General features: G+C 31.9%; 4 protein-coding genes across 5 annotated transcripts; all 4 read right to left on the reverse strand.

Annotated features, from left to right (window-relative positions):
• Window positions 1-139: 139 nt before the first annotated feature.
• LOC123209132 (putative disease resistance protein RGA1) lies at window positions 140-3,547 on the reverse strand. Of its 2 annotated transcripts, XR_006500968.1 has the most exons (4): window positions 2,771-3,547; window positions 2,476-2,529; window positions 1,108-1,212; window positions 140-997 (listed from the first exon to the last, which is right to left on the reverse strand). XR_006500968.1 is itself a non-coding variant. In XM_044626924.1 (3 exons), the coding sequence occupies exons 1-2, from the start codon at window positions 3,513-3,515 to the stop codon at window positions 2,495-2,497; spliced, it is 780 nt and encodes a 259-aa protein (XP_044482859.1). In that variant the 5' UTR covers window positions 3,516-3,547; the 3' UTR covers window positions 140-1,212; window positions 2,476-2,494. The 2 variants fall into 2 exon arrangements, 1 of the variants encoding a protein (XP_044482859.1); XM_044626924.1 differs by having other exon boundaries at window positions 140-1,212.
• Window positions 3,548-3,842: 295 nt separating this feature from the next.
• LOC123208477 lies at window positions 3,843-5,126 on the reverse strand. Its single transcript, XM_044626011.1, has 2 exons — window positions 4,980-5,126; window positions 3,843-4,529 (listed from the first exon to the last, which is right to left on the reverse strand). Exons 1-2 carry the CDS (start codon window positions 5,112-5,114, stop codon window positions 3,843-3,845), a joined length of 822 nt encoding a protein of 273 aa, XP_044481946.1. The 5' UTR covers window positions 5,115-5,126.
• A 511-nt stretch (window positions 5,127-5,637) lies between these two features.
• Window positions 5,638-9,069, reverse strand: LOC123208478 (probable disease resistance protein At4g27220). Its single transcript, XM_044626012.1, has 6 exons — window positions 8,958-9,069; window positions 8,680-8,848; window positions 7,487-8,582; window positions 6,774-7,217; window positions 5,800-6,272; window positions 5,638-5,740 (listed from the first exon to the last, which is right to left on the reverse strand). The coding sequence occupies exons 1-6, from the start codon at window positions 9,067-9,069 to the stop codon at window positions 5,638-5,640; spliced, it is 2,397 nt and encodes a 798-aa protein (XP_044481947.1).
• LOC123209133 (putative disease resistance protein At4g10780) lies at window positions 8,668-10,716 on the reverse strand. The gene is made up of 3 exons (XM_044626925.1): window positions 9,452-10,716; window positions 8,958-9,281; window positions 8,668-8,848 (listed from the first exon to the last, which is right to left on the reverse strand). The coding sequence occupies exons 1-2, from the start codon at window positions 10,082-10,084 to the stop codon at window positions 9,228-9,230; spliced, it is 687 nt and encodes a 228-aa protein (XP_044482860.1). The 5' UTR covers window positions 10,085-10,716; the 3' UTR covers window positions 8,668-8,848; window positions 8,958-9,227.
• Window positions 10,717-14,102: the final 3,386 nt, after the last annotated feature.

Genomic DNA, 14,102 nt, shown 5'->3' on the forward strand with positions numbered 1-14,102 from the left:
GAAGTATAGTGTATTTCAAGTGTAGTAAAAAAAACTAACTTTTTCAAGTGATGGATATTTGTTTAAGAGTTATGATTACAAAGTGCATGCAATGCACACAAAATAACCTGTATACTATAAACATTCATGGACTCCAATATGAGAATACGCAGAAACACTTCCAACTCAAATATATACATATTTTTTGATAAGTAAATATATACATTAAAAACCCGAAAGGGGGCACAAAGACATCTAAGCTCATCCCACAAGATTGCCAAAAAACACTCCAAGTACAAGACATCACGAGCCCAATGGCTAAAACTCTCACTAAATTGCAAACCAACAACAAACTACTTAAGAACAGAGAGCGTACTTGAGACGACCAACTGAAATTAAAATAACCATGAACCCAGCACATCCAGCCGTGGCAGGACGCCAAAGACAGCAAGAAGAACCCAGCCAATGGTATGAAGCGTCAACCGGCACACACCTGATACAGCATGCAGCATCCCAGGAACCAGGAGCAAACACAGAAATGGACCAATGTGCAACCATTTCACTAAGAAGCAACTTACCGGAACCACAGCCAAGAGCCACCCGCGCAAAAACACCGTTGGAAGGCTCCAGGAGAGACAAGTAAAGATGCTGGGAGAGAAAGGATTAAGAAAGCAGCAACCATCAAACGTAGGAAGATGCCAGCAGAACCTGCAGCCAAGAACTCAAATTCGGCAGCAGTAAGGCAGCAAAAGCCCAACAAACCCAATGAACCCCAATGCAGGGGAGAACCAACAGGGGAGAGGGATGCAGGAATCAGCAACTCCACAGAAGGAGAAAGGAAAGAGAACAGGAGAGGATTTCTGCACCAAAGCAGCTGCAGAGAGCCAACCCAAGCCAAAATAGACTAGCAGCGGAACGGCGCCTCCACAGAACCCAAGAACTCACGGGAAGAAGCTAGACCGATGCAGAGGAGAACCACAGAGAGCCAGAGACCTCCAGGGAATTATAGAGGAAAAGGCTGAAAACACACCAGAAGATGGAAACAGGCAGGAAACATGGATTTGAGGCTAGAAACTTCAGAATCAAATATGGAAGTGAATATACTTGAGAATTAGCAAGACAATTTACACGATAAAAATGGCTCCATAGTTGTGACTGAGTCCAGCTCGTTCACAAAGTTAAATTAACAATGTAATCTGCAATACATTTCGGTGTTTGCTTCTTGACAGCAACCTGTGGAAAGATATATCAAGTCAAAGAAAAGATTACTACAAAAAGCGTATTTCTTACATCAGTGAAGAAGGTGCGGAGATAATGAATAGATATAATAGTAGGAACAGAGAAATTATCAAAATCAATGTCTTCGAATATCCACATAAAGTGATACCACGTCACACGAGAGATGTTGCGTATATACGAACATCCCACATCACAAGAATCCTTTTGGGTTGCAAAAACTCTGCTTTGCCAATTCATACAGTAGTCAATTACAATTGTTAATGAAAATCTTTAAAATTTAATGATATATAAAGGGTTATAGGATTTAACAACCACTACAACTGAAAGCACCAAAAAAGGCTAAACCCAGACCCACGAAAAAAAATTTGAACACGTGTACATTGTAATTGAATGTATAAGATCACTGCCTAGAATGCATTACCATTATGAAGAACCAGATGAGAAAAAGGCTTTAAAAAGGAAAAAAGGCTTTAACTCAGACAAATTCTTAACACTATGGCTCAAGCCATGACTGCTCATTTTGGGCTCGATTGAGCTGAGTTGACATTCGAGCTTAAGTCAGTTTAACTCAAATTAAACTCTTATCTTGTAGTTGTTATGATGGTTTGAAATTGATGGTAAAATGAAGCTATTAAGCCAGATATGAGAGCAAATTTGACATGAGTCATTGCCATTAGATAAGGGTGTTCAAAACTGGTTAACCAAACTAGCTTGACAATTTTTTGAATCGAATCGAATTGTTGGTTTGGAGAAAATCATAGACTAAAATCGAATTGAAAATATCAATTAACCAAACTGAATTTTCAATTAATCAGTTTTGAATCTTATTTTTATTATTTTTTCCAAGTTTTTTTTAAATAGGTTCAATATTTTATTAATTTTTAATTCAATTTTTTTTAAAACTGGTTTCATTCAGGTAACCTTTTATAAAAAATTGATAAACTAGATTTTAAAAATTTTTTAATTGGCATCTAAACTAATTTTTCAAATAACCTATTTTTCGGATCTATTTTTTATTCAAAATTTAGTTCGATCTAGTTATCGGATATTTTTAAACACTCTTACCATTAGACACCTCACTTTACCAAAATTTATATAATTGGCTAATGTCACTATAGTCCATTGAATTATTAATCAATATTATATTTAACCTTCCAATATCTTAAAATATAATACCCAAAATCTATTTAATCAATTGACTTCTTATGAATTATGTTTAAAAAGACAATGTAAACTCATCTAATACTAGACACTTACCATGTGACTTTGCAGTTTGCTACCATGGGACTCTTTCCCATAACCTTGCACAATCTGTAAACATAAAGAACAATGCATTATGGTTAAAACAAAAATTGTGGAAAATTATATTAGAAGATGCAGAATTTCGTCAATAAACACCTCACTACTACTTGAAATCATTTGATTACTGTAGCTTCTCACTTAGGATTTTAATTCAATACTAAAGACCATACATGATTGATTAGTGTTAATTCAATTAAGGAGAATGGAGAACTCTAATAAAAAATATATTGTTAAATAAATGAATACGTACCATTTTGTAATTGTTGTGTAACTGAATTTGGGTCACTTGAACAGTCATCATAGTTCACGCTTAGTAACCTTGGCATGCTTAAGCCTTCTCTAGAGAAAGTTTTCATCTTGGAGCATCTATCCACAAATAATGTTTCCAAGAATGGGAATTTTAAGGTGTAATTCCCATAGTAGAAGTGTGTGAGACTTTCCATACCATCCAAGGACAAGTCCTCCAATTTCTTAAAAACAATTTCACCATTCTCTATATCTCCCTCATTTGCTACTACTTCTACCATCATTTTACATTCGTGTATTGACAAACTTTCAAGACACACTAGACTTTTGGCTGTTGAGGATGTCATTAAGTTTTGCATTTTATTACAATGATATACTGTCAAAGTCCTTAGATTTTCAAAAGATTGTGAAGGCAACAACAAAGTAGTCAAATTGTGACAATAGTTGACATCCAAAGAATGAAGATTTTGAAGAACTGAATTTAGTTGGGAGTCTTGCTTTGAAATGTACTTTAAATTAAAAAGCCCCCACAATTCTAATTGTTTTAAGTTTGTGATTACTCCAATGTCCTCTTCACCTTCTCCAAACGAGAATAGTTCTTCGTATGAACTCACTTTCAATATAAGGTTTTCAAGACTGACAAATTTCTGAAGGATTTGAATCGGAATATATGTATATTCATCCATAATCAATTCAAGAGTTTCTATTTCGCAAAAGTGCTTTTGAAACTCTCCTTGCCAAATCGCCATTATATCCCTTCCATTTAATTCCAATGTCTTTATATTGTGAGTCAACCTAAAGAAAAATCATGTGTCAATCAATTTTAAATTAATTTTATCTTAAAAACATACCAAAAAAAAAATAAATAAAGGAACCATGGAGAAAAAATATATATATAATGAATTGATAGCCAGTGTATCCTAGTAAAGGGGCATGAAAATGTATGGTGACCACTAGTTAAATAATAATGCTCAATATTTGCACAAACTAATAGTTTTTATTATGTGGAATCAAGGTCAACATTTTAAAAACAAATTTATTATAATTAACACCCAAAATATATTATTATTAAAAAATTACAGAAATCTATTTAAGCTAATTAATTGAATGCATACCTGTTCTTTGTGTGCTTGTTGTATAGTTGAATTCAAGCCATTCCCTCCATTTTCTACCTCCTTTCCCTCATAATTGACTTTGTGTAACTTTGGTGTGCTTAACATTCCTTGAGAAAAAGACTTCATATTGGAGCATCCTTTTATAATTAACTCTTCCAAAGATGGGAAATTGAAAGAGTAATTCCCAGAGCAAAAGAATGAGAGAAAATGTAAATTTTCAAGTGACAATTTGTTCAAATTGTTAAAAACAACTTGTTCACTACTTGATGTTGCATCTCTCTCATTTTCTACAATTTCAAATAGCCTGTCACACCATGATATGCTCAATTCTCTCAATTGTACCAAGTTTCTAGCCATTGAAGGTGTCATTAAGTTAAAGAGCCAATCGCACCATTCTACCTGAAGAACTTTAAGATTCTGGGAAGAAGGTGTAGATAGCAGTGGACTCAAAGACATTTCACAACTCCAAACATCATTTAAATTACACTGATTTAGTCGAAGCTCTTTCACATTGTGAAATCTTTGAAAGAGTCCAAGTGGAATATAGGTTGGCTCATCGGCAGAGATTCTAAGAGTTTTAGATTGATTTTGCCAAGTAATTTCTACTAAATCATTCCGTAATTCAAATACCTCCAAATGAGAGTTGATCTACAAATTCATCAAAACAAAATTCAGTTAGTATTTGATATTCTTAAAACAAAACTTTAATCTAGTTACACTAATTTTGAATTTATCATCCTTTTTAATATGCATGCAAGTTGCACATTTTTCTCAAAGTAAAAATAAAAATTTATTGTTGATTTCTATAACCTGTTTAGTATGCATTCAAGTTGCAAATTTTTTTTGAGTAAAAACAAAATTTTATTGTTGATTTCTAAAATTATAATGGATAATATATTTTAAAAAATAGGACTTAAATGACTCTAATTGATATAATCCTAAAGAGAAAATTTTCAAATCAAATAACCACAAATTTTTCTAAACTTCAGTTCCAAAGGAAAGTCAAAGAAGATAAGAATTCCACAATTAAAGTTTTGAATAAAGTATTAAAACATATAGAGAGAAAATATTAATTCTTTTGCAAGAAGATATTCATACCTTATCGTCCAAGGAGATAGCTTTTAGATCTAAACTATCAGTTTCACTCTCCTCAATGCTGCTTTTGAAGCTCAGACATTTATCAGAATCTGTCACCACCAACTCCTTCAACTTTGGCAATTCTAAAGTATGCATTCCAGGATAGAAAGTTGTTGTAAGATTTGGTAGATTCTCAAGCTTCAATATGGTTACATTTGGAAAGACAAAATTGACCACAGCATTTGCTCCTTCTTCTTTTGCAACAATCTCTTCTAAAGCCATACAATCCCTTATCTTTAGTTGTTGGAGTTGGTGGAGAGTTCTGGCAATGGTAGGTGGAAATGCGTATTTTATATTTCCACAATTCTGAAGGATCAAGTGTGTCAAATTTTGATAGAAGGAAGTTGGATGTTGGTCGTAGCAAATTTCTATAGAATTATCATTGTTGCAAATTTTGATGGAAGGATCAACTGAGATTTCCTGCATTAATTGTTTCAATTAGAAGCAGATGATTGTTTCAATATAAAGTTATTAAAAATTGCATAAATTCTTTGTCACTTCTTCTAAACTAACTAAATTTGCATAAATAAGTAATTATAGAAAACAAATTAATTGATTGCATATATACCTCGTCTTTATTTTTGCACAATCCACGTACGATTTTATTAAGATCATTCCCTCATTCCCTATTTTCTCGTAATTGATACTGTGCAACTTTGGAGTGTTTAACATTGCTCGAGAAAAAGTCTTCAAATGAGGACATTCTTCTATAATTAATTCTTCTAGTGATGAAAAATTAAAAGAGTAATTTCCAAAGCAAAAACATTCGAGACTTTCTAACTCTGTAAGTGACAACAACTTCAAATTGTCAAAAACAATCTCACTACTTGTTGTTGTATCTCCCTCATTCCCTATTATTTCAAGCAGCATTTCACACCTAGATATTCTCAATTCTCTTAACTGCATCAAACTTCTAGCTGTTGAAGGCGTTATTAAGGTAAGTAATGCATTTGCACCGGTGACTTCGAGAACTTTAAGATTCTGTAAGGAAGCTGAAGATGGCACTAGACTCATCAATTTCTCACAATCCCATACACGTAGATCTTCAAGATTTGGAAGATTATATACACTCTTAATTTCTTTGTATTCATACGCAGATAGTTCAAGCTTTTTCACACTTTGAAATATTTGGAGGAGTCCAAGTGGAATATAAGCTGAGTCATCCTGCCCGATCCTAAGATATTTATCTTCACTCTCCCAAGTAATGCTTATCTCACCATTTGTCAATTCAAAATCCTCCAAATTGTGGTTGATCTACATATTCATAAAAAAAAAAAGTTTAATTGAAGACTTATTCGTTATTACATACTTTTTATTTTTTTGGAAAATCTTAATTTTTTCCTGTTTCCTCTTACTTCAGTCGTATATAAGATCAATAATAATGAAAAATCAGTCAACTCATTAAGCTGTCCAATAATAAGACAGACCATGCACCTATTAAATAATAAATATATTTCTAATAAAAAATAAAATTATTTTTTTGGCTTTTACAACTTAGCATTACGTCAACAATAAAATAAAATAAAAAAATAAAAGAGATGCTATAAATCACATAATGCAATTAAAATGTGTGACTCATATTAGATAGTGTCTATAGACAATTTTTTTCAAAATTGCAATAATATTTTGCTCCTGTCTATTCCCGTAACGGAATTGTCCAAATTCAATTGATCATTCAATTTTTTTTTTTAACAGATTTCGGTTCAAGCAAAAATAGACATTAAGAATCACATATTTAAAACAAGAGATTCGTACCTTATTCTCTGATATTGGAAGTGCACCCTTGTTGTTATCATCTGGCAAGCCCAAATATCTTAAAGTCAAATTTTCACACAAATCTATCTCCAACCTTTTGAACATCGAGAATTCTGAAGCATGTAATCCTGGATATAAAATTGTAAGTTTTGGTAGATATCTGAGCACCAATTCGGTTACCTTTGGAAAGATAGAATTAACAACAACTTCTGCTCCTTCTTCTTCTTCAACAATCTTCTCTAAAACCTCACAATTTATTATCTCTAGGCTTTGAAGTTGTCTGAGGCTTTTGGCTATAGAAAATGGAAACACATATGTCATCTTTTCACATCTTTTCAACTTCAATTGTTTCAAATTTTGAGAGAAAGTTGAAATTTGGCTGTCCCAAATCCTGCCCAAACTAATATCGTACAATACCAACGTTCTAAATTTGGTAAAATTAACCTGCAACCAAAATTAATTGTGGTTTTAATATACATGAACTTATATGAGAAGAAATTTAAAAAGAAATAATTTAATAAAATCAATTTGACAAAAATTGCATTGTATGGAGATTCAAGTGGACTTGGTAGTGAAATTGAATTGAAAATTTAAATCACTAGAAAAAAAAGAAGAAGAAAATGATAATACAATATCACAACTATATGTGAATAAATGTAAATAAGTATAAAAGAAAACAAGAATATATAATAGAGAAATACAAGAAATCAAACCTTTTCATTAAATAAAGGCGTGATTTCACTGGACTGCAAATCAAAATTTGAATCCTCAACATAGTTCTCATCTTCTGAAACTTCAGCCAACTCTAAGACTTCAACATTCTTGAATGCATTAAATTCTTCTAGTAACTTGATAGAATTAACTGCCAACGTCCTCTCATGTTCGCCATATTCTGGAAATAAGCTCCTTCTACGCTCCCAATAATTTCCTATTGATATTTTGTACCTTCTAGGCTCTTTGGCAAATAAGTTTTGAGGTAGCACCTTGCAATCTTTGACATTCAATTCTACACTTGTGAGATTTTTCAAGCTCTTTAATTCCATGAGTACTTCAACCTTCCATTGAATAGGGCATCCCTTTATGTGAAATTCTTCCAATTGCAATAATTTTGATATCACATTTGGCACAATAACATGCAACTGTCTACAATAGCTTAAATCTAATAATCTCAATTCAGTCAACTGACCTATTTCTATAGGCAACTCCTCAATAAATGATTGTCGCATGCTAAGGACTTTCAGTTTCTTTAACTCCCAGATAATAGCAACATCTTTAATTGTGCTATCATTTAAACATAGTGTTTGAAGGTTTTTCAAAAGATGAAGGGATGATGGCAATGACAATTGTTGCAATCCAGCTAAATTTAAAACTTTGAGCATCGGCATCACCTTGAAGAAGTCCTCTGGGATATTGAAATGAGAGTTTGGCATATAGAAATATTCAAGAGTTGGACAATCCAAATCATTGGGCCAAAGTTGACTAATAATAGTACTATTACCAGGGAGGGAGATTCTTGTGGATTTCTTGAGTTTATCTCTATTCTTCCAATCTCGTTCAATGTCATTTTTTGTTGTAAATACATGATGATCAACATATGCTATTATGATAGCAACATCACGGATAACATCATGCATAGCAAAATATTCGCTTGTAACCTCGCCAAGTAACAAACTAGCATCTTTGAGCTCATGAACCAAATTATCTAGTCGATCACGTGCATCTTCCATTGTCAAGTTAGCTCCTTCAAGTATATCAAGACACACAACATGTATGAACAGGTCTGAAATGGAAGCATAATTTTCCATTAGACTACAAATTAAAAATGTTTTTCTTAAGTTCATTATTTCTTAAATACTTGTAACTTAAGGCTATTTTCATGTATTCCTCTTCTAGGAATCCTTCAAACTTGGATGGTGAAGGAGCTCTCAATTCTCTTAAGGCTGCTTTCCACTTGGATGGACGAGTCTTGGTTTTTAAAGCTTTAGCTATAGCACAAATAACGACAGGCAATCCTTTGCATTGCTTGCATACATCATTCGCTAGAGAATTCAGTTCACTTGTTTGAACAACATCACCTGTAATGAGAGTTAGGATTATACTAATTGCATTTTGTATTTACATGCATTCTGGGGATTTAAGAAAACTCAGAAAACATACAAATGAAAATTCTATAAGACAAGTTACCTGCCATATTGGCAAATAGGTCCCAAGCTTCTTTTTCTGCTAAAATGCCCATCTTGAAATTATTTATAGAACCCATCTTCTCCAATACATCTAAGTCTCTTGCTGTGAACATTAGTTTACATCCTCCATGATCCGCTTTAGAAGGAATACCGATAGTCTTGAGATCAAAATCTTTCCAAATATTGTCTAAAATTAAAAGGATCTTCTTGCCGTTCCCCAATCTCTCATATAACTTATCTGCTCTTTCAGTCTCGTTACTGAATTTTACGCCTAACTTGTCTGCAATTTCTGTTTGAACTTTTTTATATCCAAATTTTGTGTTACCTATAAGACAAGAATAAGATGGCCAGTTTAAGAATAACAAAGAGAGAAAAATAATTCTGTTTTATAGCTATTTTATTTTCTTTCATTTGTCTATTAGTAATTTTACACAAATAATAGCAATCATATAAATAATTATCACTCGGTATAATCATAAGAAAGTTCAAACATACCTCAACAAAAACAATGTCCTCAAATAATTTCTTCGCTTCCCCACCAACTTTCTGCACAAGAGTGGTCTTCCCAATACCGCCCATCCCATAAACACCAATCATGTACACATTCTCATCATTTAATGCATCCCATACATTCTTCGTAATCGAGGTTCTTGATTCGAGTACCAAATAATCTTCACTAGTTACAAGCCGGATATCTTGTGGAATAGTAGCAAAGGAAATTTCACCGAATTCCTTTTCTTGCTGGAGGAGTAGATCAATATCATCGCGGATTAATTTGAAAGCTTTCTTGCTTTGTTTGTAGTTGGACCACAATCCCTTAAAACATCGAGGGTTGTTTGCTCTCTCTTGAATCAACTGCTCTGCTTCTGTAATTGTCTTCTCCAAATCCTTCAGCCAATCCTTAACTTTCGGTGTGATCTCTTCCACATTTCTTTCAGCAACAGTAACCTTACGCTGAACTTCGTCTCTTGTATTCGTCATCTCCTTAACTTTGTTTTCCAGCTTTTTGAAATTGGTACTGTGGTTGTACAAGTACTTGAATTGACGCCAAATTGGAACAGCCAACCACTTGCCAACTTCAAGGACAGGACTCAACACACCCCCAATACTTCCGGCAACATCAACCATTTTTAAAAAGTTTTTTTTTTTTCAAGTTTGAAAAACAGATGAGAAGTACAGCAAATGAAAAAAAATCACAGAACAAGAGTAAACACAATTGTCGAAATTAATAATAAATAAGAGAAACGTGAAAAAAATTCTAGTAAACGAGAAAAAACTGAATGCAAGATTTTTTTTTTCTTATGAAATGAGAAATATTGAAACAGAATTTTTTTTCAAAAATAAAGAGAATCGGAAATTGGCAAAAATAAAATTTGAAATAAAGAAAGCAAAAGAGCGAAAGTAGCAGGGCAAGTAAGGTACAACTGAAGAAATCGAAGGATATGGGTTCAGAGAGGTTTGTGAGAGAAGGAATTTTTGAGTGGTTTCTGAATGATTGAGAGAAGAGAACTGAAGATGGAAAGAGATTTCAGTGAAGGAGAATCAATTGGTCATGATTCATTATCAACTCAAAGTTCCACAAAATTCAAATGATTTGACAACGGAAACTTACACCGTGTGAACACAATATTTGTTAAAGAACAAGACCACACTATTTGATAAATTAACCCCATAAAAGCAAACGCATCTTCCAAGGCAACACCCACATGATAATGATTGTAGTCTTAAAATTAATAGCAGGTTTGGCCAGCTTGCATTTACATTTCAACAATCGTATTTCAATATACAGACCTTCACGACAATTATTATTTTGGGTAAGCACGAAGCATCGTTGTCCTGACCAAAAGTGAAAGGTGGTACAGAGTTGTGGTCCTGGGTCACCAGTTGTCATTAAAGTGAATGGGTGATGATGAAGCATTAGATGCTCCATCATGTGAACCATGTGTTTCGTAATGGTGATCTAGTCAAGTCTAATAATTGGTTTTATAAATATTTAATCAGATTAATTAAAATTTTAATTTCCCTATACTGCTTCTAATTAAACTGGACAAAAATGGATATTATAGGCCAAAAGTCCTACTTCAAATTTCAAGCTCAAGGCCTTGTATTATTTTTGCCGTTTGTGAGTACTTCTCTCTCTGGTAGTGTAATAGCAATTATTTTTTCAAGTTACTTGAGTCTGAATATGGTGCATGTGCTTTCTGCTTCGGCATTTGTGCAATAAGAAGTCTATTTTAGGCCGAAGGACTTATTCCCACCCAAAGTTTTTTGTTTTTTTCTTAAAGTAAATTCCCACCCAAAGTTCATTTCCACACGCTATTTGATTAAGTGTTAAAAGTGGGTAGACAATTAATCGGACAAAAGCAAGCGCATCTTCTAGGCAACAGCCATTTGACAGTGGTTGTACTCTTAAAATAATAGCAAGCCAGGCCAGCTTGCATTTACATTTCAACCATTTATTTCAATGTTTTTAGTGGGGCTCATAACTTTAAAAAAAAAAACTTTTATATTGAGTTAGATTATATTTTAGGACAGATCTTATTACAATTGCTAATAATTTTGATGTGAATCATCCTAAAATGTTCATCTCTAATGAAAACAATGGTCTTCGACTAGAGACGTGCCCAAAAAGGGGAGGAGAGAGTGAAACTGGTCAATAAAATTGATGTGGAAACAGTTGCAGCCAAGGAATGATATTAAAAATAAGTTAACAACCAACAGTGAACTCCATCAATTAGGCATACCAAGTCCAATGAAAGAGTTATCTCATATCTTACTCTAGTGGTTGTTGAATCCCATGCCATGAGGAGCATCGATTTAACTTCTGAAACATCTCCATTTAGTGGATCATCATCCTAAATAAAAATGAGAAATAATATAGGTACACAAAAGTATGAAATAATAATTATTATCTTTTTCCGAATGCTTTTCAAGGATACAGTGATTTTGTGCTATAAATATTGGTAACAACCCTTGGTATATAACCCGAGGATTATATGGTCTGTTCTTTCTAACTACTTTCTTGTTAAGAGAAATTTATTGGTTTTATTCTATCTCTGATAAATTTAGTTTTTAGGTCGTATATCATACAATTTGGAGTGTCTTAATACTATCAGTTTTAATAATCTTGATTCTATAATTGATTCAATTAGAGGTTTTCTTAGTATTTCATATGGGGTTTTTAATTAGAGACTTGAATTAAGTAGATATCTTGTCATACTTTATTTCTTGTTGTTATGCTTTATTATCTATAATCTTGCATATTTCTTGTTATTAATATTCGATTAATTGATCCTTAAACAAGATAAACACCCCGGCAACATCAATCATTTTTTTTAATTTATTTTTCAAGTCTGAAAAAAGAGAAATTAATAAATAAGATAAATGAACCTTAATTCTAGTAAACCAGATAAGATATAACCAAAAGTATATGCCTTTTTCTTCTTTCTTGAAGATACCAGAAATATTTAAAAGGATTTTGTTTTTACAAAGAAAAGAGACCGCCGAAATAGAGAATCAATAAATAAAATAAAGGTAACAAGGCAACTAAGGCAACTAATCCTACAAAAACAAACACATCTTCCAAGGCAGCATCCACATGACTGTAACTGTACTCTTAAAATTTAATAAATAGCAGGCCAGGCCAGCTTGCATTTACATTGCAACAATCGTATTTCAATGTACAAACATTCAGAACGATTATTATAGACATAGAGGACAATAAGACCCCATGAACACATGGCTTGCACAAGATATTTCACAAAAGTAAAGTTAAGCACATAGCATCGTTGTCTGACCAAAAGTAAAAGGTAGTCACCACTTGTCATTAAAGTAAAGTAAAATGTGTTTTTAAATGGTTTTACATAGTATTATTAGAACCGGATAAAATTAGTTGGTTCGATTGGTTCATCTATAAATTTGCTCTTAGTTTGATTCGATTCATCTAAAAATATATATATATATGAAAATGGTAATAGATACTATTAAAAGATTATGATTGATTATTTTATTAAAAGTTAAAAAATTATCATAAAAAATAAACAAATATTAATTAAAAAGAGAAGACTTACTAAAATAAATAAACATTAATTAGAGAGAAGAGTTGAATTAAATTGATTTTGGTATGTTGAAATAAGTCAATTATTTATATAAGTATTTTTAATAAGAGAAAGTTAGATGAGTGATATTAGATCATTACATTTAAATACATATTATTTATATTTAAAAAATATAATAATATTTAAAAAACAAATTATAATTTAAAAGCTGATTGAATCATTCAATTAAACTAATTGAATTATAAATTAATAAACTAATTAATTTAATTATCGATTCAATTCTAAAAACACTAATATTACAAACATCTAAACAAAATTAATTAAATTTTAATGTTAAAATCTCATAAAAAATATGTGATTCCCTTCTTATTTGTAATTTCCTCGATTTCCCTTTAAACAAACAATTGCTCGTAACTTTAATGCAATCATTCATCATCTTTTCAAAGTTCACGCAATTCACTTTATTTGACAATGGAAACTCACCAGAATATTTATCAAAGAAAAAGAGGATGGTAGAGTTAGAATATTATTGACTTATTGACCTCTGAATAAATAGGTAGATTATTTAAACAAACTCATTTTTTAAGCAGCAGTGAATGTCTCTTTAAATAATTGAAATCGGATAATATTTTAAAGTCTATTGCCATGTAATATAGACATGGAGCTGATGAAGGAAGTGTAGAATGAAAGGAAATAATGTAGAAACTGAAATATCTCAACAACCATTTCAATGTTTTTATCTTCCCTGCTTTTTCTAGATTCATACCTGATAAATTGTTTGCATAATTTTTATTATTATTATTTTTGCAATTAACTCGTATTTGAGTTAAATTATCTATTTCACATTTAGTTGAGAGTTATGAATTCAGTTTAATTGAGTCTAAACTAATTATACTAAGTTAGAGAAAACCCTAGATCTAGTAATTAACCTCAAAACCATTATTTTAAATAAAGAGCTTAATATTAATATATTATTATTGAATTTCAAGCTCATGCTTTTTTGTTTCGGCGTCTTTACTAACCCTATATCTTGCTGCTACTAAAGCTATCCTTTTGAAGGTCATTTTTATACTTCTCTTTTTTTTTTT

This window comes from Mangifera indica, chromosome 2 (genome assembly GCF_011075055.1).
Source record: "Mangifera indica cultivar Alphonso chromosome 2, CATAS_Mindica_2.1, whole genome shotgun sequence".
NCBI classification, from domain to species: domain Eukaryota; kingdom Viridiplantae; phylum Streptophyta; class Magnoliopsida; order Sapindales; family Anacardiaceae; genus Mangifera; species Mangifera indica.